The sequence below is a fragment of the Dromaius novaehollandiae genome, chromosome 8 (genome assembly GCF_036370855.1).
Source record: "Dromaius novaehollandiae isolate bDroNov1 chromosome 8, bDroNov1.hap1, whole genome shotgun sequence".
NCBI lineage: Eukaryota > Metazoa > Chordata > Aves > Casuariiformes > Dromaiidae > Dromaius > Dromaius novaehollandiae.
The window spans coordinates 31,271,917-31,296,997 of record NC_088105.1 but is presented as its reverse complement, the minus strand read 5'-3'; the positions used below and the strand labels follow the sequence as shown (position 1 = coordinate 31,296,997).

The 25,081-nt window shown below is 41.6% G+C and overlaps 1 protein-coding gene across 5 annotated transcripts; it reads right to left on the bottom strand.

The window, feature by feature from the left end:
- Window positions 1-911: 911 nt before the first annotated feature.
- Window positions 912-24,192, bottom strand: AKR1A1 (aldo-keto reductase family 1 member A1). 5 transcript variants are annotated; one of them, XM_026104187.2, is made up of 9 exons: window positions 23,979-24,192; window positions 21,457-21,552; window positions 15,000-15,119; window positions 13,212-13,363; window positions 10,198-10,393; window positions 9,408-9,607; window positions 8,318-8,390; window positions 6,699-6,785; window positions 912-2,975 (listed from the first exon to the last, which is right to left on the bottom strand). In XM_026104187.2, the coding sequence occupies exons 2-9, from the start codon at window positions 21,544-21,546 to the stop codon at window positions 2,910-2,912; spliced, it is 984 nt and encodes a 327-aa protein (XP_025959972.1). In that variant the 5' UTR covers window positions 21,547-21,552; window positions 23,979-24,192; the 3' UTR covers window positions 912-2,909. The 5 variants fall into 5 exon arrangements, with proteins under 5 accessions (XP_025959972.1, XP_064372210.1, XP_064372208.1 ...); XM_064516140.1 differs by having other exon boundaries at window positions 23,983-24,192; XM_064516138.1 differs by having other exon boundaries at window positions 24,015-24,192.
- Window positions 24,193-25,081: the final 889 nt, after the last annotated feature.

Genomic DNA, 25,081 nt, shown 5'->3' with positions numbered 1-25,081 from the left:
AGGGGGCGCGTCCCGGAGCGGTCGGGGAAGGGGACGCGCAGAGCGCGCTGGGAGATGGAGTTCCGCTGGGAGGCGGCCGCGACCGCGCGGCACGCTGGGAGATGTAGTCCGTGCGTCGCGACGCGGTGGCGGGGGTGGTGTGCGGGGTGGCCGGCGGCCCCCGCTCCGCCGCCCCCGGCCTGTCCCCGCATACGCAGCGGCTCAGCTGGGCGGGCCCGGCCGGACGGTCGCGGTGCGCCCCCTCCCCACCCGGAAAGGTGGACATCTTGCGGGGGCACCTTCGCCCGGCCCCGCTTCACTGAGGGGGGAAAGACCTGCCTCAAACAGCAGTGCCCCCCCCCCCCCCCGAGATGAGCCGCCCACCTTGGCAGCTCAGAGACGGGCAGGGGTGGGCCCTGGCGTCCCCCTGCCTGTCCGGGCGCTGCACCTACTGACGGGGAGCCGGGCTTTCCCTCACATTTCAGGAGGCACCGACCCCCTTGGCATGGCGGCACCATCCGCGCGCTTCCAAAATCTGTTTAAGGCGAGCAGTTAATAGGCTCCCACGAAGCTCGCGCAGACGCTTTGCCTCTTCCACAGCACAAGTAAGGCAGCGGACAACACCGACATGGCTGCTGCAGCTGTGACAGCAGCGACCTCAGAAAACTTGCACAGCAGCAGCAAACCCATTGGCGGAGACCGGGAAGCTCGTTTCCCCCTGCGCGATTTCAAAGTAAGAGTTCAGTTCAGAGCACAGCTGCGCTGTGTTCCTCTCCGCAGTAGCAGAGCTGAGGGGTTAAGCAGAGAATTGCCAGCTTTTCTTGGGACTTCTCTCTGCCTACTTACTTATATCCTCTTGTCTAGAGAAGTAACTAGAAAAAGTTAATTGGGCTCCTGACATTAGAGGAGGGGAAAAAAAAAACTCAAAGTCATACACTGAATACAGTATTTATTTAAAGCGTGCAAACATACAAGTGGAAATACAAGTGACAAGAGCCATTTTTCCTTGACAGGATGACTGCTGTTAGCATTCTACATAGCACCTTCAAAGTAAAATTGCTTCCTTATTGATTTGCAGCAAGAACTGTACTCAAAGTCATCCACATTTGATTAGAATAATAAAGAACCGACAGAGATTTTGTTTCCCTTAGAAAAAACATCCAGCCTACTAAAGAATCCCAGCCAAACTGTAATGGTTTTCTGCACTCAAGTAAGTTCAGCAGTAGACTGCATTAAAAAACACTTTGCTGCAGGACAGATAAAGATTACAAAAAGTGATAAGGAATTTATTTAAAGAGATTTGTTCTAGTTCAGCTGCATGCTGTGCAGCTTATGGCAGAAAATACCTGAGGAGACACTGGCCTGCATTATGCTTGACATTAATATATGGTTTTAATAAAGGCCTACTACAAATGAAATGAAGTTAGCAAAACTAAAATAATACATATTTTCAAAGTTTTTGAACTACTTGAATACAGAGGATTGTTACTATAGGGGGAAAAAAGTGCTCTTTATTCACTTACAGTTAGTTAAGTTTTCTTTATCCAATGGTTAACCAGAACTCTTGACTATGACACTCTGCAAATGGCATCAATGGATCTGAAAGAATCCCTTTGTTTCAATTCTGATAAGCCTTTAGAAACTGTGCCTTGTAACGTCTGCATCAAGGCGAATAAGCATTAATCCTATTCTACAGGTAGAGAAAGTCAAAACAAAAAGTTAAACAACATTGGTAAGGCCACAAATGGTATTACTATCAGAGCATTGTTAGGTATTAACCCCTTATGCCCTTTTATACTCAGATGGCGAGACAATTAATTAATGAGATGCTAAAACAAAACAAACTGTTGTTAATGCTAGAGCTCCAGTAGTACTCAATGGTATATCAGCACTCAGTAAATTAGTCCCTGCCTCAGAGTAACACAGAGACATGGCAAGTTGGGAAACAGAGGCACAGAAAAGGCAAATGACTTGTCCGGTGTCACCAGCAGATCAGTGGTAGAACGTGGGACAGGACCAGCTCTCCCAAGTCCCAGCTCGGACAGCAGTTGAAAAGGAGACATTAAAATAGAAGGGGCCCTCTGACAGGTCTTTGCTTTTACTGTATACTCAGGAACTAATTCTGTGATCTTCCAGAACTCAAACTGGACATCTTTAGTAAAGACACACTGGACAACACTGTGGGTAAGGCAGGATGAATTTCTCTAAGACTTCCTAACAAAGTTATTGATGCTTTTGTGATGGCACAATCAGAGTCATTGCTAGAGCTAAAACCGATTCATGGGAAAAGCAACAGAGAGGATTGCCCTGAAGACCTGCTCCAGGATATGCGTTTATTTCCCTCAAATCAATGTGAAAGTTAAAAAGAAAATGGAGATCTGAAGTCCCACAAGTACTCTAAAGGGAACAAAATGGACTGGATGTGGCTGGTTATTTGGGCTTCAATTAATGCTTTACAGACACAGCACTTTCTCTTTGTTCCCTGTATAAAAACCCTAATAAAAATATCTAAGTCAATGACTGAGCAGTTGTTTAGTTGGAAAATGCTTTCGTGCTACTACCTTCTCCTCCTCCCCCCATGGTAATAACTAAAGAATTCAAAACCATTTTACAGGCAGTACATCCAGACTAATGCCCTAGCCCAATTACAAAGTGTTTGGAGCTTGATGTGGACTCCCCCAATCTCTATCTAATCCCCAGAACACTGGATGCTTCCAGGAGCAAGCTTGCAGTCATTGTAACAAATCCTACAAACTCTGATGTGGAAGTTACAGTATCTCCAGAAAAGAGGTCAATTAGAAGCAGTACACAAGTAAACCTTTTCAGGCCTCCTATTCAGAAAGGAAGGTTTTTTGATAAACTATGGCAACAATTACTTGTGGAAGAGCATGCAGAGGAGCATGTTATTCTAACACCTTGTTTTCTAGTAGTTAATAGGGGTCATTGAAGGGGTAATAGGGGTGTCCAGCATCTCTTGCTACTAGCTTTCCATCCACCTGTGAAGCAAACAGATAAGCTCAAGTCAGAAAAATTAAAAACCTCTTGCTCTCAGTTACAAATCTAAACCATGCAGCATTTGAAATTCTTCATATCCCAAACATGTGCAAGCATCTTTTTCAGTTTAGCAAGAGCTGTTCCCTCTACTCCAAGTCCTATATTCTTGAAAGAGAGGGGAAAAGAACAAAGTTCTGTAGCCTCAAGCTTTCTTCCAGCTGCTGAGGCTTGAAGAATTGGATTAAGAATAGTTAAACCTTTTGCCTTGTAGCGTTATTCAATAAGTGTTGTAACATGCACACTTCAAAACACTTTATAAAAATCAGAGCTTTTGCCTGTCTTTCCAAGACAGAGAGTTGCAGGGATGTTAGTTTTACAGATGGACTTGATGAAACAAATTAAATAGCTTGCTCAAGGTTATACACTGAAGCACCAATAGTGTCACTGAACTCTTTCACAGCACCCTTCAGTTGTGAGTTTAAGCATATTTCCAAGGCAGACCAGTTTCTCCAGCTGTGAAATGGGAACGCTGAAACTAACGTTCATAAATAATGAAACAGAGGTGCAGGCTGGCCCAAAAGCAGACCTAGTCATACAGAAGTCCCAGTTCCTACACCCCACCTCTAAACACTCAGATGCACAGGCTGCAATCCTAGATGCATTCAGTCTATTGCAACACTCCCACTTACTGGGAGCTGGGATAAAACCTTGCTCCTAATCTGTTTCTTTTGAAGGAATTTAAGTGTGGTATCAGCAAGGAGATACACCTCCCTACTGCGACAGGCTGGCATCATTCAGCTAAAACTTCTACTAAATGACTAATGATTGAATATAAATGATGTTAGAGATATCACTTTTGATATATAAATGTTAGAGATTATTCAAAATGTTATGGAGGTGTGGGAGGGTGGGGCAGGGGGAAATTACAGGGCCTTTTAAACCAAGTATCCACTAGTGAGCCCCTCTAATTAGCTTTCAGTATCAATTCTGCATTTGAAAGCAACAACTGGAATTCCTAGTAATTAATTGTTTACAGTGAGGACTACTGTAGTATGAAATTAGTCACTTGGGGGCACTACAGAGCAGAAAACTATGACGTTAAAGTTTAATATTTACTGATACTCAGATTAAAATAAAAGAAAACTATCAACTGACAACAATCAGTAAAACTCCGTGGACAAAACGGTCACGGTATCTTCAGGTTTCTTCACACTCTACCAAAAGCCAACAACTTCCTCATATTCCCAGAATTTATATTCTTCATTTTTGCCCTTTTCTTCCCCCCATATTTCACTATATAGGATAGCTCCTTCAAGTAAACATTCTTGTTAGCAGCATGCCAAAACAGCAGCTGCCAGAGGTGATGTTGCACATGTCTGTTTTCAGTCTACCACAGGAACTGGAGGGAAGGCGGGGGGGAAATCCCACCAATGAACGCGCTGTAGATCAACAGTAGTCAGCTACCAAAAGCAGACAGATCATTATGTGCACAAGAATATTGTCACTCCTCCCTTGCTTGCTGGTCATTCGAGTTTCGCTTAAATACATTCCTTGGCCTGTTATGCATTTGCAGAAGATCAGGTTTCAGGCTGGTACCAGGTATGGCTAAACAGTTTTCAATCTCTATCCCAATGATGATCTTTTCAAATATCAAGCAACATTACTTAAGCACCTACACGCAAGTGTAACCTCAGACTCTAAACAAAAAAAACAATATGGAGGAAAATGGCACATCTGTAAGACCTTGCAGTTATCTATCAATGCGGTAAAGCAAGGAAAAACTACGTCTTGTCAGTTATGATAACAGGAGCTCTGATGTCACTGCCATAGCATGCTTTGAAATCCAGACACCATAAATTAGATTCATAGAGGAGACAGGCATAAAAGGTTAGATACAAATTTTAATTTGGAGATGATGAAAATTCTGTCTGATAAGCCTAGAGGGGCGGGCAGGAGACAAAAGGTTCTGCTAGAGATCTTACGGGTACAGAGTCGCATTTTAATTCTCATCTTGCTTTGTCCTGTCTTGTTATCTGACAATATGGCAATATCTTTGAAGACCAGCTATATCACATTCACCCTTTTTCTATTTGGAGGGACCAGCACTTTGAACTGCATTTCATCTCTTCTTTGTGAATCACTGTGATCTGATAACATCTCCCAGGAAACAAAAACACATGAATTATCCCTGGCTAGTCCAAGCCCAGCTTGCATTTTAAATGTATTTTGCAGCTTCATTTACAAAACAACTTTGTTGGCAGCATGACTAGCAAAACACTTGAAAGAACCATACTGTCAACAACAGGTGTGCTTGTCGCCACTGCGTTCACACAAGTGCACAGCTAAGCTGGCAGTGTGCCATACGGACTCCCAATCCATAAGCACAAAGAATTTTGGTTGCAGGGATGGGGGGGGGAAGAGGGGTATCTATACATACACATACTGAAACAACCCTACAGTTAAAATCGTGGCCCTGAAGGTCTTGCAAGCCACAGCATGACAAACAGTGAAAGCTGTAACAAATATCTACCCTTGATTCAAGACAACCGTTCAACACATATTTATAACCTATCTTTTCAAATTGGTAGGCCTGTCATTGATATGCTTTCAAGAGCTCAAAAAACTCGCCCATGCATTCTGGAGAAGTGCCTTCCCCAAAGAACTCCTAGAGCCAGTAACCACCGACTATCCAAGGAGAATTTACTGGAAGGCAGACATACTGCTTGAGAGCCAAGGGCATGGCTGACAGCTTCCAAATTTGCACAGAGACCTACTGTATCTATGCAGTGTACTGTATCATAGCAAAGGGACAAATCACTTAAGATTTATTATAGTACAGTTGCCATTTTTTACCCAGTGACCCCTCAGGGAGTGGCAACAGCTATCTTTTGTATGGGCAGAAGCAGGACAACACATGTGTAAGAAATGATGAACACAATTATAAAGACAGGAAATAAGAAGGAATTGAAGTTTTCTGCAATGAGGAGAAAAGGAAGGAGATTGGTTCTTTAATAAGAAAAAACAAAAGGACTTGAACACTGTAAAAAGGCATGGTGTGTCTAGTAAAACTGGTGCCTGATAGCAGCTGAAGTAAGGTTTCAGGTGACAGAGGAAACAGTGATGATGCTAAAGGATGCTGCTGCTAAAGGATTCGGAAAGAAAAATAACACAGCCAAAGCCAAACACCTTATTTTTGAGGAAGGTTGTTACAAGAATGGTGAAACAGGTACATCCAGTGGAGGGGACAAATTCCCTCTTGCGTGGCTTCTGTGATGGAGGTGGAAAACTAATTGCACCCAGAGTCTTCACTGAACTTAGAGGCTTACAGAACAAAGCAGATGGGGACAGGTGGAAAAAGGAGTACTTCTGGAAGAATGGCATGGGCCTTGGAGTGCTTGTATTTGAGAAAAACATCAGCAGGAGTCTGGAGAGATCTGAAGCAAGAAGGGATTCTGGTTAAAGACCCATGGAAAGGTCAGCAATGAGGACCCAAGAAAATCATCAGTGACAGAAAGAGAGGAGAAAAATGGGTAAGAAAAAGGACAGCTTTTTGAAAAAAAAATTTTTGAACAATTCTTCCACCTTAGATACCCTAAAAAGATGTAGCACTCTTACTTATAGGTAGTTCTGATAGGAGACAGAAAAAGGAAGAAAGAAAACTGCAGAAACTCCGAGTTGTGACCAAGTGAACATCATCAAAACTATTAGAAACACGAGAAATTTACCGTAACCATTGGCACAATGTAACGCCAATTTTTATTCAGGCTGCTGACGTGGCTCATCTCCTCTTCCGTGAGACTGAAATCAAACACCTATGGGTGGAGGGGAAGACAAAAAAAAGTCTTCATTCAATAATCATACTTTTTCATATTTAATTCCTGCTGATTTTGCCTCTTGGTTTTGTTTACTTGGTAAGTCACAATCACCTCCTTGTGCCCTGAATTTCTCCACGGATCCACAGGTAGTAGGGCTGACTTAAAGGCAGAAAAGTTCCAGCTCTCAGTAAACCATGACAGAATGAAAACAGCAGCAGTGACTTGAGACACTGTGACTATTTCAGCATTTAATTTCAGATAACAGTGCAATGACACTATTGTAACTGATGCAAACACACAGACTCACAAAAGAGACTGGAATAATTTATTAAGTCACAGTTACATAACAATTCTTTTAGACTTTCAAAACGAAAACCTCAAAGCTATATTAGAGTTTCTAAATCCTAGTGTTAAAACCCAAATAAATTAAACATGATGCTACTTGTTATAGTATTTCAAACATCTTCAGAAGCTGCAACTTTGATATGCTCCTGTTCAAATAGAGGGAATTTCCATACAACTCTGATGAATGGAAGTTACGTATCTATCTTTAAAAATCTTGGCTTCAGGCAGGGTTTCATCTTTTTTTTTTTTTTTTTTTTTAAATAAATATGCAGTTGTAGTTTAATCCATTTTATAACAAACACTAAAACAAAGGCTTAATGCCCAAGGTCTGCATTCACTGGCCAATTCGAAGCCTTCACTGATACTGCATAGAACTCTTCCATGAAGGCAGAAATCAGTGGGACTGTTTGTCCAAGTAAGTGCTGCCTATTGAAATCACTGTTCTGTTCCCATGTAAATCTAAGCCCAGAGTAAATAACTGCACTGCATTTACTGGCATTTTTCAAAACTTTTAGCAGCACACTACATGGCAGAATTTGGTGTAACAGGAGTAACAGTTGCACAAACAAATCCGAACTTAAAAGCATATATGTAACCATCTAATCTGTATGATTAAGGGCTTAATAAAGATCACAAGAGGTGATTCAGAGACTTCCCTCTAAACTGTCAGTCAGAGTTTTCAAGTAATTGCTGAAGTGAAGTGAGTTGTCTTCAGAGCAGAAGTGAATCACACTAATCCTATACCTTCAGTATCATTAGAATAGCAGTTTGCTGCAGAAAGTCACCAGTCCTCAGTTACAGAACTGTTATTCGTAAATAAGAACCACTGAACGAAGAAGTCTTTAATAACGCTTAATAAAATTTTAAATTCAGAAATATCAGTAAAGATTGTCTTTGGTAAAGAACAAAGAATTTTCACTTAGATGTTTGACAACAAAAGACGACCGTGCAGGTGCACATGGACATACATACATGCTTACTTGCTTGGAACTTAGCAAGTTCATTTACCAAATATCTTTACCCTCCCTCCTGAGTGTGTGCACTTAGGAACAAGCATGGGCCAAGTGCCTCAGTTCGTTATGCAAGTGTTAAGACGCTATATTATTTATACAAAAGAGCGCTGCTGAATCTCTTGTCCTCCATCTAAATTGCTGCCTTATAGTGCAGGGAATCAGGCTGCTTACCTGGAGATTCTGCAGAATACGAGCAGGAGTGACACTCTTGGGAATGGCAACAACTTTACGCTGCACTTGCCACCTGTTAAGAGGAGACAGACCTTTTGTGCATGCAGCCCAAGAACCCAGACATCTGTTTCAGTAGAACAGATATCTGTGGCAGCAGAGATGCCATTTATGTTTTTATGTGCAGTAAAAATATCCAGCAGGCGGCTGACATAGCAATGAGCATTATATTAGAACCCAGTACCACCAAGCTCAAGCAAAACAGTGGTCAGTGGACTAATTAATGAGAAGAACGTGTTCTATTCCTTCAAATAAGCAAGCAAGTCTCAGGTGCTTTAAGCTAGAAGACCAAGAAACAGTCAGAAAAATGGACTTAAGCATTTTATTAAGTTCTAGCATGACAACTGCTGAGAGACTAGAAGAAAACCCAAATTCCTCAAGTGCCTGTCTAGTGGCTTAAGCACAAAGTCTTAAACATGTTCCACTGACAGGGTATCTTGCTGCTGCCCTGGGTTGTGCTAGTGATACTGACAGATACAAAGCTAGACAGAAAATGAGGATAGAGATCCAATTCTACTTTACAAGATGCTGATCACTTTCTGGATATCACTGAACCATCTTGCTTCCCAGTATCCAGTAGCTGGTTTCTGCTATATAAAAACAAAACAGCGAACAGTTCTTCAGTGTAGGGACCTTCCTCAGATGCTCCTCTGGAGAGCCCATTTGAATGCAGCAGCAAGAGCTCAAAGGTTCAAGCAACTGGCCACGTGCAAATATAACAGAAGATACTCAAACGTGGTGCACTGCTGCCTTAACAGCACTCCTCCCTCCTGTACCCCTGCAATTCCAGAGCAGAAAAAGTAGTGAACTGTCCCAGGAACAGATCCCTTTAATCTAGTCCATCTCCCAGCCCTAAGGCAGGATCCACTCCATCAACTCTGTAGAACAAGCACTGAACACTGCTTTTGGTGCTGAGATTCTAACTCGCCACTACTGGGGAAAAAATATGCACCACAGGCAGCTCCCTTCTATCCTGAGTTGTTTGCTTTATTAAGGCTAGGTCCAATTCTACCCTCTCTCAACTGCTGTGTACCTGAGGATGATCTGGGCAGGTGACTTGCTGTATTTTTCTGCCAGTTTTTTGATCCCAGGTTCTTCTAGAAGCACAGGTTCATCTGGATGTTTCCACATTCGATCTGGAGAGCCAAGCGGACTGTAGGCAGTGACAACCAGTCCTCGCTTCTGGCAGTGAGCTATCAGCTCATTCTGAGCTAGATAGGGATGACATTCCACCTGTTAAAGCAACCCACAATGAGTGCCTGGTGAGAAGATATCAGCACAAAGCTCTAAACAAACAGGAGATCAAAGGCATGACCATCAGCCATCACAGGAGTTCATTCCGGTTTCCAGAAAATCTTACAAGCCTCTAACTTACCACATGGAGAATGAAAAATTCTCTTGGAGGCTAAGATTACAGCAAAAGGATAGCTCTAATAAGTTTTTAGAGTGCTGGGTATCTAATAGATCATCCAACAAGCAAGGAAGCTCTGTAAGGAAAGGAGTTAAGTTAGTCCCTCTCAGTCTTTTTCTCTTACAGACTAAATAAACCCTAATCATTCCTCACATGGAAGGCAATAAACTCTTCTATTCAACTAAGCAGGCATAAATGGCAACAGGATATGGATACAGACCTTCTCCCCAAGGAATCTGTCTAACTGGAAAGGCCCCCACTGCATGCCTACTCCATTGCAGAGGTGGCTGTACTCCTCCCCGTACATCAGAGGCTGCACATTTTGCGCTAAATGTATAGCAGTGCTTTGCAATTCTTCACTCTGGCAGACAAACATCAGAAAGGCATTCCTCCTCTCCTTTATTCATCTTACCTGGAGCACAGCCGGTTTGACAGTGGCCACACTGAGTACATCATCAATCTGACGGCTGTTGAAGTTTGACAGCCCAATGGCTTTCACAAGACCTTTTTCTACCAGCCTCTCCATAGCCTTCCAGGTATCCTTGTAATCAGTGTAATCATAACGCATCATGCCATCAGGATTCTTTGGGAAGAGATTGTCCCCTCGCCTACAGCATCAAAGAAAAACTTTAAGTACATACCACATGATGATTTCTATTTTATTGTTCATTCACTAAAAAGAAATACATTTTTAAAAAAATCCACGAAGAACAAAAAAAAAAAACCCTTTCTTCAAAATATTCTTAAAAGTCTACAGAGTTTGCAAGGTAGCATATAAGATGAGCAGACTTTTCCTTTGAATTCCAGTGTGCTGACTTAACCTACAGGAAACTGGTTTAGACACTGTTTTGCCTATTTAAACTTGTTATACAGTACTCAGAACTACTTACCTACAGGGCAGTGACTCCACATCAGTCAGTCACTGTATACAAGCAACAGCTCATCACACACTTTGATCCTAGCAAAACAGCTGATTTAGAGAGGAGTAACTCAGAGGCAGCTTTTGTTTTTCAATTTGCTTTTACTTTTCAACTTGCTTTTGTGGGAGGAGTGATATCCTCCATAGTCTATTTGAAGCCACTACCAAAGGGATCTTGGTTTAAGGGCTATCTAGGAGAGACTATCTGCGTAGTCTAGCTTTCCCATTCCCCCTGGACTCTGTAGCAGTGTCAGCATGAGATGCAAGTACAGATTCTCACAGAAGTCTTAACTTGTACACATTGCCCATAGGTTAGGTGTGTTTCCAGTTAGTCATACCAGCCCATAAAAATAACAAAGAACTTGGTTATGCCAAGTGACACCACCACACTGTAAAAGGGCTATGACTGGTCTCTGAGCAGTCCATGCTTGGAGGGGTGCCAGCAATTCTAGTGGGAGAGTGTGGCTTTGTAACCACTGTGGGACACTGCGAGGTTAGATCTCAGAGGCTGTCTTACGTCACTCTAGCTAAACAGACAATGGTGTGAGAGACGGCAGCAGCTAGGAGCGAGGGGACATGGTTCCTGTTCATGTAGCTGATAGATCTAGAACAAAAAATAACTTAGAAAAACTTAGGAGCTCCCAGCACAGAAAAGCAATCTCATATGTCAACAGCAGCATATTAAGGGAGAGGTTACTTTTCTAGACCTAGAGGCACCGCGATTTTAATATGAAAGTCTGTTTTAAATTCCTGTTGAAGTAACGTTCTTTAGCTCAGTTTCTCAATACAGCAGGGTTTATAGCTAATCAGGCATTGAAGTAGATTGAAGTAGAGCTAATGAAAAACAGAGTGAATACTCTTGAACGAGAAAACATGAAACTGCTTTAGGAAAATACCAGTCTCGTCAACTTTTTTTCATTTATGTGAGCAGTTTAAGTAATTTTTATTTAGCGTAACTAAATACACATCATTATTTATATTATGAGATTCTACCACTCAAACAAACAATGCTTTGATAGTTCTTGAATTGACTGAAAACAAATCTATTTCAAAACACGGTAATTTTTAAACAGACATTCTTCCTCCCAACCAGTTCCAGTTTAAAACATTTCCTCATTCTCTTATGCTGAGGCATATATTTAGAATGTAAGAGTCTTTCCTCCTATCACTGGTGTAGTACCCATTGCAAAATTCAGTTCACATGATGGCTGGAAGTGAAAAAATATATATATATATATATATATTTTAAACTTCTAGGACAAAGACTGAAGCTTCTTTGAATCTGACAGGGTCTGCCCAACTAAGTGAAGTCTCCTTGTAAACAGCCTGTGAGGCAGAGGTTAATATTTTTTTTTTTATAACCGGTTAAAAAATTAAACAAAAATATTACCGCTTCCACAGTTACAAGAAAATAAAACTCCGCTTCTGTCAGTGTTGTAGGATAAACGCATTTACCATTTATGACGAGAGGAGGAAATTCTCCTGCTATTTCCTCAAATCTTAGAATTCCTGCAATTAAAGTGTCGTAAGAGGTCATTACAATTCCTCCTCATACAAATATCAGTGTGATACTGCATGTGCTTGGCCACTCAGATACAGTTAGTATCTGTTAGTAAGAAGTGTTGTCTTCTTTATGAAGTGCTTAATTCTCATTTTTCAAATTAAGGAAAAAAAGAAAAAAAAAAAACAAAAAACAGGAACAAAGCAGTGACAGGAATTCCTGAAGACTACCATGCAGGTAAATGGTAGAACGAAGAATAGCAGCCACACACTCCCAATGCCAAGGGGAAGACCCTAGATTGTTTTAAAATTCTAATATATTTTAACCTGAGAAAGATTCTCCTCACAGTGAGCCAGCTTCTCAGCTGGTATAAAATGGCAAGTCTCAGTGAAATTAAAAACAATATTCAGAAAAGAAACCTGTCCCATAAAACTTAATTATTATTCACAGTTTGACTACTTTTGATTACCTATCTTTGGCACCTGTGCCAAACAGACAGACATTTAGTGACCGTAATTCCAGTGCCTAGTTTTCTTGCTGTTAAATACAATTTTTAGTAACAGCTTAAGGACTTTAAACAAAGACATAATACCTATTTTTGTGGACTCATAATTGCTAAATAATCCCTCTTCTATTTACACTCTCTCTGTGCAGTAGCAGAAATCTGTCTTCTCCACTGTGTTTCCAGATCTGGAACAAATCTAACACTAACCAAATTCCCATCCAATTCAAATCCAAAGAACGGAAATGAGATGGGAACATTTTTTTCTGTCAATGTGAATTCATCCAAAATGAATAAATGCACAGATTATGGGGAAGAGAAGAGAAGGCTCCTATACAACAGTCCATAGGGTTATGCTATTAGCCCCACCTAAAAAACATCTTGCAGGCAGTATCTGCAGGAAGAAATACACAGCTCAGGAAGAAGCTTTTCAGGACATAAAATCAGCCATTTATGTAAAACTGGGGGTTTTTGCATTCTGTGCTCTTTCCAGGGAGAACTTACTCAAAGGCATGAGGCCAGTGCATGAGGTACAGGTCCAGGTAAGCCAGCTTCAAATCTCCAAGTGTTTTCCTTAGCGCTGGCTCCACATCTTCTGGGTGGTGCTTGGTATTCCAGAGCTTTGATGTTACAAATAGGTCCTCCCTTTTAATAATCTTTAAGAAAGGGAAAACAGTGCAATTTACTGGAACAAGTTCAGAAAAAGAACTGCAGCAATTCCTCAGTTAGCTTTAAAACAAAGAAAACAATTGAATTTAAAAAAATTGTAACCCACAAATTAAACCTTGGAAAAATTCACTGGATGGAAAACAGGAAAGAAAAATATACATTTACATGGACAAGTCCTAAAGCATACCAAACACTTTTAGCAAATTATTAGAAGTTTCTCAAAACAAACAAGCAAACAACAAAAAACAAACAAAGAACCCCCCTTCACACACACATACTTCTCTGAACTCCACAATTCAAGGGTTAAAGCCACTACTAAACTGGGTCTGGCCAAAAGAAAAAGACTATTCAGTTTATTCTTACGCAAATTTTGTAATTTAGTGAAAATAAACAAAAGACTCTTCCCCAAGCCCCAAGCCTCTGCACTGTTATTTTGTTTGTTTGTTTTAAAGTTTTAGGACGAATGCACCAAGAATTGAGTGCCCTATACCCTATATGGGAAGGGTAAGGCCCAGAACTGAAAGAAACAATCTTGGCTATTTATGAAGTAGAAAATGCAAAGGGAAGATCATATTTGGCATACTGAAGCACAGAATACCAGAGGGCATTTCTTGCCATTTTCAGTAGGACCAAACTTCACCCAAGTCGCATACTATGTAGAAGCTGAATGATTAATTCCTTAGTTTCTCTGCTTCCATCATTGAGTTATTTCTGTGTTTAATATACTGGCTATTGTGTTCAGAGAAAAAGACATTCTAAAAATTCTAGCTTTAAGTTACTAGCTAATATGAATTGAAAAAAAAAAAAAATCATCCTATGCTTCCCTGCATTAGTGACCGCTATCTAGAGAGTGGGAAGGAATCCCTGGGGCAAGCTGAAAACAGCCTCTTTGGAGCTAATCACATAACAAAGAGACTGCCCTAAAGCACAGGAAAGAAAAGAGGAAAGCAGGAACATGAAAGCTTTCTTTCCCAGAAACTATATACATAAGCTTCCTGACTTCTTTGGCCAACAAAAGGCAAGCGGCCAAATTTGAGATTCCACCTGAGGTCATCCATGAGAATGCCTCTCACATTACTTCTAGGCCATGTACTCTCAGTATAGGTCCTACAGTCACAGCTATCAAAAGCAACAAATGCAACCACTGTTTAAAAACAAACAAACAAACAACTACCTGCTTACTCACTTATATGTGGTTTATAACCAACAAAATCAGTGACTGGATTTGCTGTGGCTAGCCAGCATTGTGTACTGTTCTAGACTGGCAAACTAGAGTAACTTTTCATATAAATCATGGCAAAGATTTTCCATTATAACTAGTGATTCTGGGAATCTCCAATTTTTGAGTATTCAAAATGGGACTGGGGGGGGGGGGGAGGGCACGAAAAAGGCTTTTTTTTCCCCTCTGTACCTTCCATGAATATATTCTGTACAATCTTTTCTCCTCCTCACAGCCAGTACAGCTCTAGAAGAGAGAAAGCTGTCTTTCATGTCTCCTCCCAATAAGTAATACCAAACAGCTGGGATAGGTTAGGAAAAAAAGCCTCAAAATGCTAACTTTATAGTCTGCTTTCAGGTTGCATAAAATGTATAGTCAGGATGGCGACTTTTTATGTTTTTTACCTTGTTGGGCCCAATGCATTCCTGGAAAGCCTCGCCTATTTCAGCTTCATTGCTGTAAGCTGCTGCACAGTCAATGTGGCGATAACCCACACTTAGGGCATGTTTCACTGCTTCTTTCACCTGTAATCAGAAACAGATTACCCAACACAGTCAATGAAAAGAGAACACATGACTGAAAAAAAAGCTGTTAAGGACTTAATGGAGGTGAGAGGAAAGAAAAAAAAAAAAACACCCTTAAATCATAAGTATAGACCTACATAAGATCATGCTGTTGCACAGACACCCAAACCGAGTAGGATACGGTCCTCTGTAGCACAGCCTTTATGAGTGAAGAGCTAAGCACTAGTAGATACTCCAAGAGAAACAAGAAAACAGGTCATGCATTCAGGCCAAGCATGCAAGAACTCATTAAAAAAAGAGATTCATTCTTAAATATAGTTGTCACATTTTCCTCAAGTATCAAACGAGTTCTAAGAAGCAGTCTGCAAATAAATCATGCTTTAGGGAGACAAACTAACTGTCCATCAATGTCAGCCAAGCCTGGAAGGTACAGCCTTTCCCCCAGCAGAGAATAGTCAGGTTTCTAATTCCAGTTACCAGACTTCAGGTTTGATTCAACTGCTCGCACCTTATTTCTAAGATATAAGGTTACTTTATGGCACATTTTTCTTCATGTCTCATTCTCACTGACTGCACAACAGTGAAAGCCACTACACTGCTGGATGTTAACCCGTGGCCTGCAGGCAACACGAGATCTCCTGATGATGCTCACAATTCTGCATTTTGCTTTCCCTGTGTCTGGCAAGGAAGGTGGCACGCCCCTTGCTCTGTATTGTGGCCCACAGGCCAGAACGGCTGGGAAGGAAGGCACTGCACTTCAAAGCAGTTTCTGCTTTTAAAATCTCTGAGGAAGCACAAGCACTCAAGAGGACATGCATTCACACGTGAGCCTCAGATAGGTGGTGAGACTCTAGACCAAAGAGATAAAAACATTTTGTTTAGTTTCCAGTAGACAGTGAGCAAGTGCTCTCTGTAAGATCTGTCCACCTTGTCAGTGCTACAGTACTACATCTCATCTGTACTGATTTCTATATACTGCTCTTAACCAACTTGTCTCGAGTCTGTGGGAGATTGTATGCTACTGCTTGAGGCTTGATACAACAGGGCCTGATCTATTCATAGATTATTCTTGTCAAGAGATAAAAGTGTCCACACAGGTTAGCGAGACTACTGAAGAGATCAATTTCTTTCAACTTATTCATCAAAGCACCAGCATGTTCAATTTTAAAGCTAACAAAATAATTAATTCCAATTAAGGACATTAACAGTCTAGCTTTCAGATGCTACTCAAAAAAGGGGGCAAATCAAATGTAAAAAAGGTCTCTCTCCTACTGGGGAAATTAGCTTATTTCTCTTTTCAAGAACCGCAATAGGAGCAGACACAGGCTCTTCTGACTGTATTCTTTGGCATTTTGAGAGGAAACATGGGCTATAACCAGTTCTCCTTAGCCAGAATGACAAAGCACTTTTACCAGCACAGTGAGTAAGTTCTGCCTGTCCTTAGCAGGGTGGTATGTACGGTCCTGACTTCACCATGACAAGGACATTTCTCCTGAGGTCAGTATGAAGTCGAAGTCATGGTAATTCAAGGTCATAGTAACTGAGACACATTGAAGGCTGTTTTAGGCTGAATATCCACACTCTGAGAAGGTAACAAGTAATGACTTGGATCAAGAGAAGTTGTGGAGCAGAAGCATCTGCTCTGATAAAGAAAAATCAAAGTTCAAGATATACTTTCACCAAAAATCTGGACATGCTAAGTTCTGTTTTCTCAGGACTTTTTTTTATTTTTTTTTTTTGGGGGGGGGAGAAAATCAGAGTATTCTTAATCTGTAGCATTTTCCTATTTCTATTAGCCTAATATATTTTTACCTAATTCTTATTCAAACAGGCACAGAATTTGCCATGAAAATGAAGTAGGCATCACTTGCAGAAAAAACAAGAATATGGCACTCCAAATGTGTCTCTGCAAGGTGATAAACAGGAGGCCATATTTCTGTATCAGTGTGTTTAAATAAACCCCTAGCACAGAGAAACTGGGACTGGTCATTTAATCTGGCTTGTGGATTTTGGCAAATTTTTTACTCATGTAAACTGTTCTCAGCCTACTAAAATATTCCAGTTTGAACTGAGAGCTCCTGTTCCATGCAAAAGGCAAACAGTCAAGGGTAGATGCGCAAATAAGAATTTCTTGGAGGTGAAAAAAATCTAATAATAGCAAGAGCTGTGGGCAAGAAGAATACTTTGTTTTAACAGAAAGTTTTGTATTTTTGAAATTAAGTTCAGGCAGGTACATGCACTCCAAGGAGGGGTGAAGCTCAAGGGAAGCAGTTGGAGATTCAAATGCCCCTGAGTATCTGGTGCTGTGAAGTAGTAATAGCCAAAGGATCTTTCAAACTTTCCATGTATCTTTTAATGTAGTCTGTTAGTGCTGCCATGGAAGGAACAATTACCAAATTCATTTTGTACTGGGCAAGTTGAGTCAGACAGCTTAAGTAATTTACCCATCGGCATATAAATACAGAATGTAGGTCTGAAAGGATCTTGAGAAATCATCTAGTTTACCCTTATGCCCCACTGCAGGGCCAACTAAGTCTAAACCACTCCCATAAACATTTATCAAAACCATTTTTATAAATGACAGGCAGTCTATGCCAATGCTTAGCTACCTTTATGTTCAAAACTTTTTAGATATCCAACCAAGGTGCAAGGCCCCGGTATCTCATCTGATTCCTCAGATATGAAATTCGTCGTCTTCCCCTTTGCAAGGGCTTACTACATTATAAAATTGTCAGCATGCCTCCCTTCAGGCCTTTCTTGACCACATTACTGTAGGTGCTTCCATCTTTCATCAGAAGTCACCTTTCTCAGACCTTGCATCATTCTTGCTGCTGTCTTTTGCCAGCTAGTTCATACTTCTCTCGATGTGGTTTGCCCCAAAATGGATGCAGTATTGCAGCTGAAGCCTTATTTTCCTCCATTTTAGCAAAGTCTTATGAACTAGACTCCCATTTACACAGCTTACTAGGGAGTCTGCCTTCCCACTCCCCTTTTGGTTTTGAAAGATGGAGGAACATGATATTACCAACAGTCAGTGGCAGATTACAAAACAGAATACATAAGCCCCAATGCATTACAGTATCCATTGCTAGATTTACAGGTCCTCAATTTGCCCATTGCAATGTGAAAAATTAACAAGCTGTATTTATACTTCTGAGCACCACAGAGTCCAGGTGTCTAGGGAGCCTCTTCTGTACTGCCTCAAGCCATTATGAAAAGGCCCTCCAAAACTTTGCCATGATATCACTCGTCAACAAGTCAGTAATACTTCATAAGGAAATAAAACTCTAGAGTGGAGCTTGGCCAGTCTCCCTTACAGCCAGAGGCGGCTGTCACAGTCTAGCAGTTTGAGTGTATTTGCTGATGGGAAATAGGAAAAGCAACAGCTCATCAGGCCACATGATATGCACATGCAGGATGACCAGAATACATGCACTGCTATATCACAGTTCCTACCTACTGTTCTAAACAGCTTGCTGCAAAGCAAGGAACTCAGATCACCATATAAGTTATAACTTACAGTTGATGTACCCTAAAATAGTAAGTTTTGCCTCCTATTCTTTTCAGGTTTAATTCAAGATCTTCCCTTAATAGCATTCTGGTAGTGAATTCATGTTTACATGACCAAGATTCTCTAGATTTTCTAACAGAAATTTGAAGAACATAGCTGCAATCCTACCACAGAACACCCAGTCCAACTGGTTTTATGAAGTACACACTTCCTTTTCCAGCCTTCCTAAAGTTTAGCTCAGAAATTCAACAAGCCCTCTCAGTCGCATGCCTCTTCCCCACAGAACTAGCCCCTGCCACAGCAGGTTGCACTTGTCTGGTGGGAATTCATGCTTCAGGTCAAAAGCACAGCCCGCTTGAGAGAAAAGAGAATAAAGTGTTCAAGGATTACAGATAATCAAGCTCCAATATTAAAAAAATGCAACCGATAGTCTTGATGCTACTCTTCTCTTTGAACTCATTCCTGCTGCCAGTTCATAAGCTTTTGTACTGTATCGATTTCCACTCAATAGCCTTCCATCATGCTCCTGCGGTAACATGTAAAACAATTTCTCTTCTAGCATTTGATCATGCAGGGGAGAAAGACAGTATTATTTTAAATTAGTTTTCCAGTGTGGGTTTAGATTCTAATAATTTTTTTTCCCTAATCCTACCTCCTACATTATCAGTCTTAAGAAACCAGGGCTGCAATGACACATTTTTACTGGACTACTAAGATCTGGCTATAACCCGAAAGCTTGTTTAGGATCAGGAATAGGAATGGTAATAACAAATTATCAACACAGAAAGGTCAAGACTGAAAAACAGCTTGGCAAGGAAAAAGACAACTGCAACCCACAAAATACTTACCTGAAGTAATTTAAAAGCCATCTATTTCCTATACTCATGCTTCTAATGTAGCCCTTGTGCAAAAGAGCTTTTGATAAATAGCCTCTATTTGAGAAGTAAAGATTATTCTTCTGCATCTCTAGGTCTTTGGCCCTTAGTGGAACTCTTACAGTCTTTAACTCATAATTATAATTATTCTCCTGAACTACATGGTGTCCTTTTAAGGATGAACCATTTGGGTGCTCTGCCAAACTACTGCTGTGCTTCTGAATCTGAAGGACAGACGCAAACAATTCTGAAGAGTGATAAACGATCCATAAGACTAGCAGCAACTTCTGTAACTCTGGCCCTCTTCACTGTACTCTCAAGATCATGTCTTTAATATAATCTAGGAATACTTTTTTCGAAAATAGTAGGCATTCTAGAAAAGTAACTCCCAATGACTTCAATAGGACCCTAAAGGGATCTGCAGAAACGGACTCCATTCCAGGTTCAGCTGTTAGAAATGCTGCTTACTATGGCAAAATCCAGCTGCAATAGGCTTAAATTATGCACAAGCAGGATCTTTTCAGGTTATTTTATAAGACTGCATTTTCCCAGAACAGATAGCGCATAAAATAAACAATGCAACAATATTTTGTTTGTTCAGTCCCAGGCATTTGCTTTAGTAGAACACACACACAAAAAAAATACTTGAGTCTACACAAATTCATCCATTAAGTTCCAGCATGTTAATAAACCTAATTCAGTTGGCAGTTGTTGTTTTAACTGACAGGGCTGAGCATTCATCCCTGTCCTCATTTAAGAGGTTGACTGAGCTCTCACACCAACTCAACTTCCACATCAGTACAGCTTCTGTTCCCAACAGATCTACTGTTCCGACAGTTGTTTGGAGAGGAAGACCAACAATAACATGGCTCTGAATAGATTTAATTTTTATAGCTTTGTTTTCCCACTTTTTCTTCCAACTGGCATGACAGAACCATGCAATGGGTTGTTTTGAGAAGTGTTTTAACTTTCCCTCTCAAAGTCATGAGCACAATTCTATCAGGTGTAATCCTATTGTTTTGAATCAAACCATCATGAAGCTAACACAAGAGTAGCAGCAAAATATACAACGCTTGCAGTATGGACATGCAATGGTAGACACGTTGTCTGAAAGAAGTTAAACCAGCAATACCAACTAAGAATTCCACCAAGCAAGAGGACACTCCTTCTGCTGGACATTGCACATAATCGCTGTGAAAGGCAGTTTCTGCCCTCATTAATTTACCATTTAACTAAACGAGATAGAAACAAAAAGAAAAACAAGGGAGAGAAGTATTGCACAGCTCACAACACACAGATGTTTACAAAGACAGTGTGTAGCAGCACAAAGAATTCTTCCCGAGTCTGGTGGTTGCCAACACATTGCATTTAGAAGCAGAGTGCATCTAGTAGTATTAGCCTTCCTACTCTAAAAGCAAGAGGACCTGAGCAAGTTCTTAGTTTTCCTGCTAAATATAGGCTGACTACTGGAACAGGACTTAATATAAGATCAATTAGGGTTCTTGCCTCCCAAAATAATGCTTTCAGCTAAGTCTCAGCTCCAACCAGATGGACTCTTGGTCAAACCGGCAGCCTGAGGCCTTACCAGTGGAAGTCAGGCACCATATTACAACTACAGTTTTTTCCCTGTCTGAGCTCCTCATCCCACTGATAGCACTCCTTCTGAATCTGTCTCCCAGAGCACTGCCGCCTGAGGTGTGGATTAACAAGTCTTAAGGGATCTTCTGGTTTTGTGTCCTAAAACCTCAGTTGTGCAAATTTATACATAAGCCCCATTGACTCCAGCAGACCTAAAATTTAATCCATTCAAGTGAAAGATCCAGGCCCAAGGTCTATTTACATTTTGGAAGAGTTCATAAAATAATAAACAAAATCTAGGATCTTCAAAAAAGATGCGCAAAATACAAGTTGAGAGTAGACAATACTGATTTATAGTTTCTTCTCTGCTTACTTGGCCAGGGTCACTTTTCCAAGTTCCCAGTCCTATGAGAGGGATCTTCTGACCAGTGTGGAGCGCAAGCAAGTCACAGGCTGCAGACATTTTTGCCTATAAAAGAACAAGAGAGGAAAAAAAAAAAAAACAAAGTATTTGCAGCAATTTGGTAAGTTGCAAAAATTTACTTTTTCTATGCTAAGAAGAAAAATCAAGAGGTCCTAATAATGCTTTTGTTGTTACACTAAAATAAAGCAGGTTCTCCACAGCTTTTACTGGTGTAAAGGAGATCAGTAGCTACCCAAAGAGACTAGAGTAGAAGCCCTTTTTCTCTCTTTGCTCTTACTCTCTTTTCTTCTCTGCAGTGCACAGGTTTAAGATTTCTCAGAGTTGATAAATATATCATGAAGCAATGTGCAATAACATGCACTTAATACAGAAGCTCAGGTGAAAACTTTTTTTTTAATTATTAATCAGCTGTAAGCTTTGATGGGGCAGAAGGGCGCAAGAGCTGTTTACTTGTCAGCGCTTAACGTATGGTAATTCCGCAGGACTTATGCACTAAGTCTTCCTCTTCTATCAGCTAGCTACTAGCAGACCTTAACTCTTGCATATGTACTTCAAGTACAGACAGAATGTAATAGGTATTATAGCCATTGTAGAAAGTGTCATACATTGATTCAGCACAAATTCACAGAGCAGTAGCATTCTTTTGTTGCTAAAGAGAGAAGGAAAAAAAATGATGCAAAGCAAATAGTCACTTTGATCATGGGCTTCTCTCTCATGCTTAATACTGTGATATCCTATATGGAGTTCAACAGAAGATGCTGCTGGAACCTTTGTTCTGTTATCAGTTGCTGGTGTTACAGCTGCTGCAAGCAGCAATCTGTCCACAGTGGAAAAAGCTTTTTAATCAAAAAGGAAGGTTTTGCAGCGTGTCCCAACATCCTCACAATGTATCTTTCTGGTGAAATTATTAAAAAGAAACCACATTCAGGATGTGTTCCAGAGCCAGCTAGCTGATTTCAGCAGAAGCGGAGGAAGTTACTTCCCAATTTCAGCAATGTCCAAACTAGGTTTTTTTTTTTTTTTTTTTTTTTTTTTAAACAGATAACATTCACAAGAGTGGAGGCATGCAATGCTGATTTTCAGACCATCTGTGTAGGAGGAATGTATGTTTTCAAAGGAAAGCATTCACACAGCATACTACCCCAAAATAGCTCTGCCTTCTCCACAGCATGGTGATGAGTTTCCTCACACAGGTACTCCCTACCCCCAGATTGGGTAACACAGAAAGTTTGTATTTTCAATTTCACACTTAGCTTCTCAGGGCATACTTTTGTAAATTTGCACTATGTAGACAACAAACAGCACACTTGTTTACAAAGAGACAGAGCAGAGCAGTTAAACACTAACTAATGGTTTTGGATCGTCACCAAGATGCATTAAGTCCAGGCGCTGGTGTTGAAGGCAGTCACCAGTTATTAGACTGCGGGTGCACATCGGTTATTTGGAGTAGGGAGTCAGAGAAGCAGAATGTGACACTGGTAGGAACATTCCCTGAATTAGCGTAGCAGTTCTGCAGCCAGGTACACACAAGTGGACACTCATATTTTTACCAGGATTTAATCACCTAAATAAAAGCATCTTTTCACATCATGCAGTGCAACTAGAGACTTTTTGATTCACATTGGCCCATAGCACAAATAACATAACTACCACACTTCACACAAACACGTTACACAACCATCTTACGTGCAACACTTCAGCCCAGAAGACAAGGTACATGAGTTTAATCAGTAACTGGCATCAGCACATTTGCAAAGAATCATCTCACTTCATGTAACGCTGTTGCACATTAACATCGCAGAGACAGCAGAACTAGAGGCTCTGGAAGAATGGAAATGTTCCAGAACTAGAAACTTTAGAAGAACATCCACTAATTAATACTTTCCACTCAGATTCTTCTCCTAACAAGAAGATGCAAGGAAACTACAGTGTCCACTCATCATCATTACTTTGATTGTTAGGAAGTGGAAAGCTTTTTTTTTTTTTGGTAACGCTAAGAACAAAAATAAACATAAAAGGAAACCAACTCTGGACAAGTAAAATGTGGGTTTGGATTAACAACACTCGCCTCTCCTGCTCCCACACTCACGGAGCAGCAAAGCCCAGAGTGGTCCAAAGGCCATGCAGGCAACCGGACCGGGAGCATTAATAAACAGAGAAGTGCAAACTACATTAGTTTATCAACCCATAGATATAGCTCATTTTTAATCCAAAGTAACGAGTTTTCCACCTTAAAGAAAATGTATATATAGAATAAATGGAAGAAAACGCAGAAGCGCCGGTACTCGATGGCTTCTGCCCGGCGGCTCGGGCGCCTCCTGCTCCCCCCGCGCCCCGGCGGGGCCCGCAGCAGCGCAGAGCAGAGCAGGGCAGGGCGGCGCGGCGCAGGCAGCCGCCCCCCTCTTATCGGCGCGGCGCAGCCCGGCCGCAGAGACGGCGACGGGGCCCCCACAGCCCGCGGCCGCACTCACCCACCGAGCGCCGCGCCGCGCCGCTGCCGCCCCTACCGGTGCCGGTGCCGCTGCCGCCCGCTCGCCCCGCCGCCGCTGCTCCGCGCTTCCGTTTCCGGCGGCGAGGTGCCGGCGACGGCGGCGGGGCCACCCCCGCGGGGAGCGGCGCAGGACTTCAGCCCTGCGGGCTGCTTGGCGAAGCCTCAGCCCCGCTGCCCGCCGGGAGGGCGGTTGTTTGTGCTGCGCAGAGCATGTCACCAGGCTTAAGAAGTGCGGTGTTTTCCAAGAACCGCCCCCCCCCAACCTGGCAAGGAGAGTTTCTGCTGGGACAGGAGGAGTTCGCCTCTTGGCCATGGCCAGGGCTCCCGCAGGTTTCCCCCCACACACACACGTGTTTTGAACCCAGCTGCCATGTCGTGCGGCGAGGCCTGGCTGCCAGGCGGCCATGCCGTCCCCACCAGCCTCCTCTCTGATAATTCCCCGGCTTTGCTCTGCTTGTTTTCCCTTTGCTGTGTGTTCGGTTCCCAGCGATTAAATCAAACTGCTCCGACGCTCCTGTTCACAGCACCCTGAGTAATGCATCTGATAGTCGGCAACACCCAGAGGGAAATCACAAGCAAAACATAACCATCAGGATTAGGTACTTCATCTGGTAGCAAGACAGAAATTTTCTTCTGTTTGAATGTGCAGTCCTAAATATTAGGAATCCTGGGAATGCACAATGCTGGTTATATTCATTTTGCTTTCAAGTTTTTGCTAAAAGATGCAATAAAGAGAAGTGGTAGTTCCCGAGGGGGCTGGGGCGCCTTTTCTTGCAGGTGCACAGGAATGCATTTCCTTATTTGCGCAAGAAGGTTGAAAGTAAGGTTTAACTAGATTAAAGGGGATTGAACTTAATGTGGAATCATTAGCACTGAGTATGTACAATCTTGCTAAGTCAAAGCTACAACTCCTACTGATTTCAACAGGAGCAGAATTTGGCCTGTAACTGAGAGAAGAGTATCCCCTGGTGTACTGGACTCTGTATTTAAACTTAACTACAACTAAAGAAAATTACAACCAGTTTTGACTTTTACTCCAGGCTTCCATTCTCATAAGTAATTTATAAACTCTGAGAATCTGAA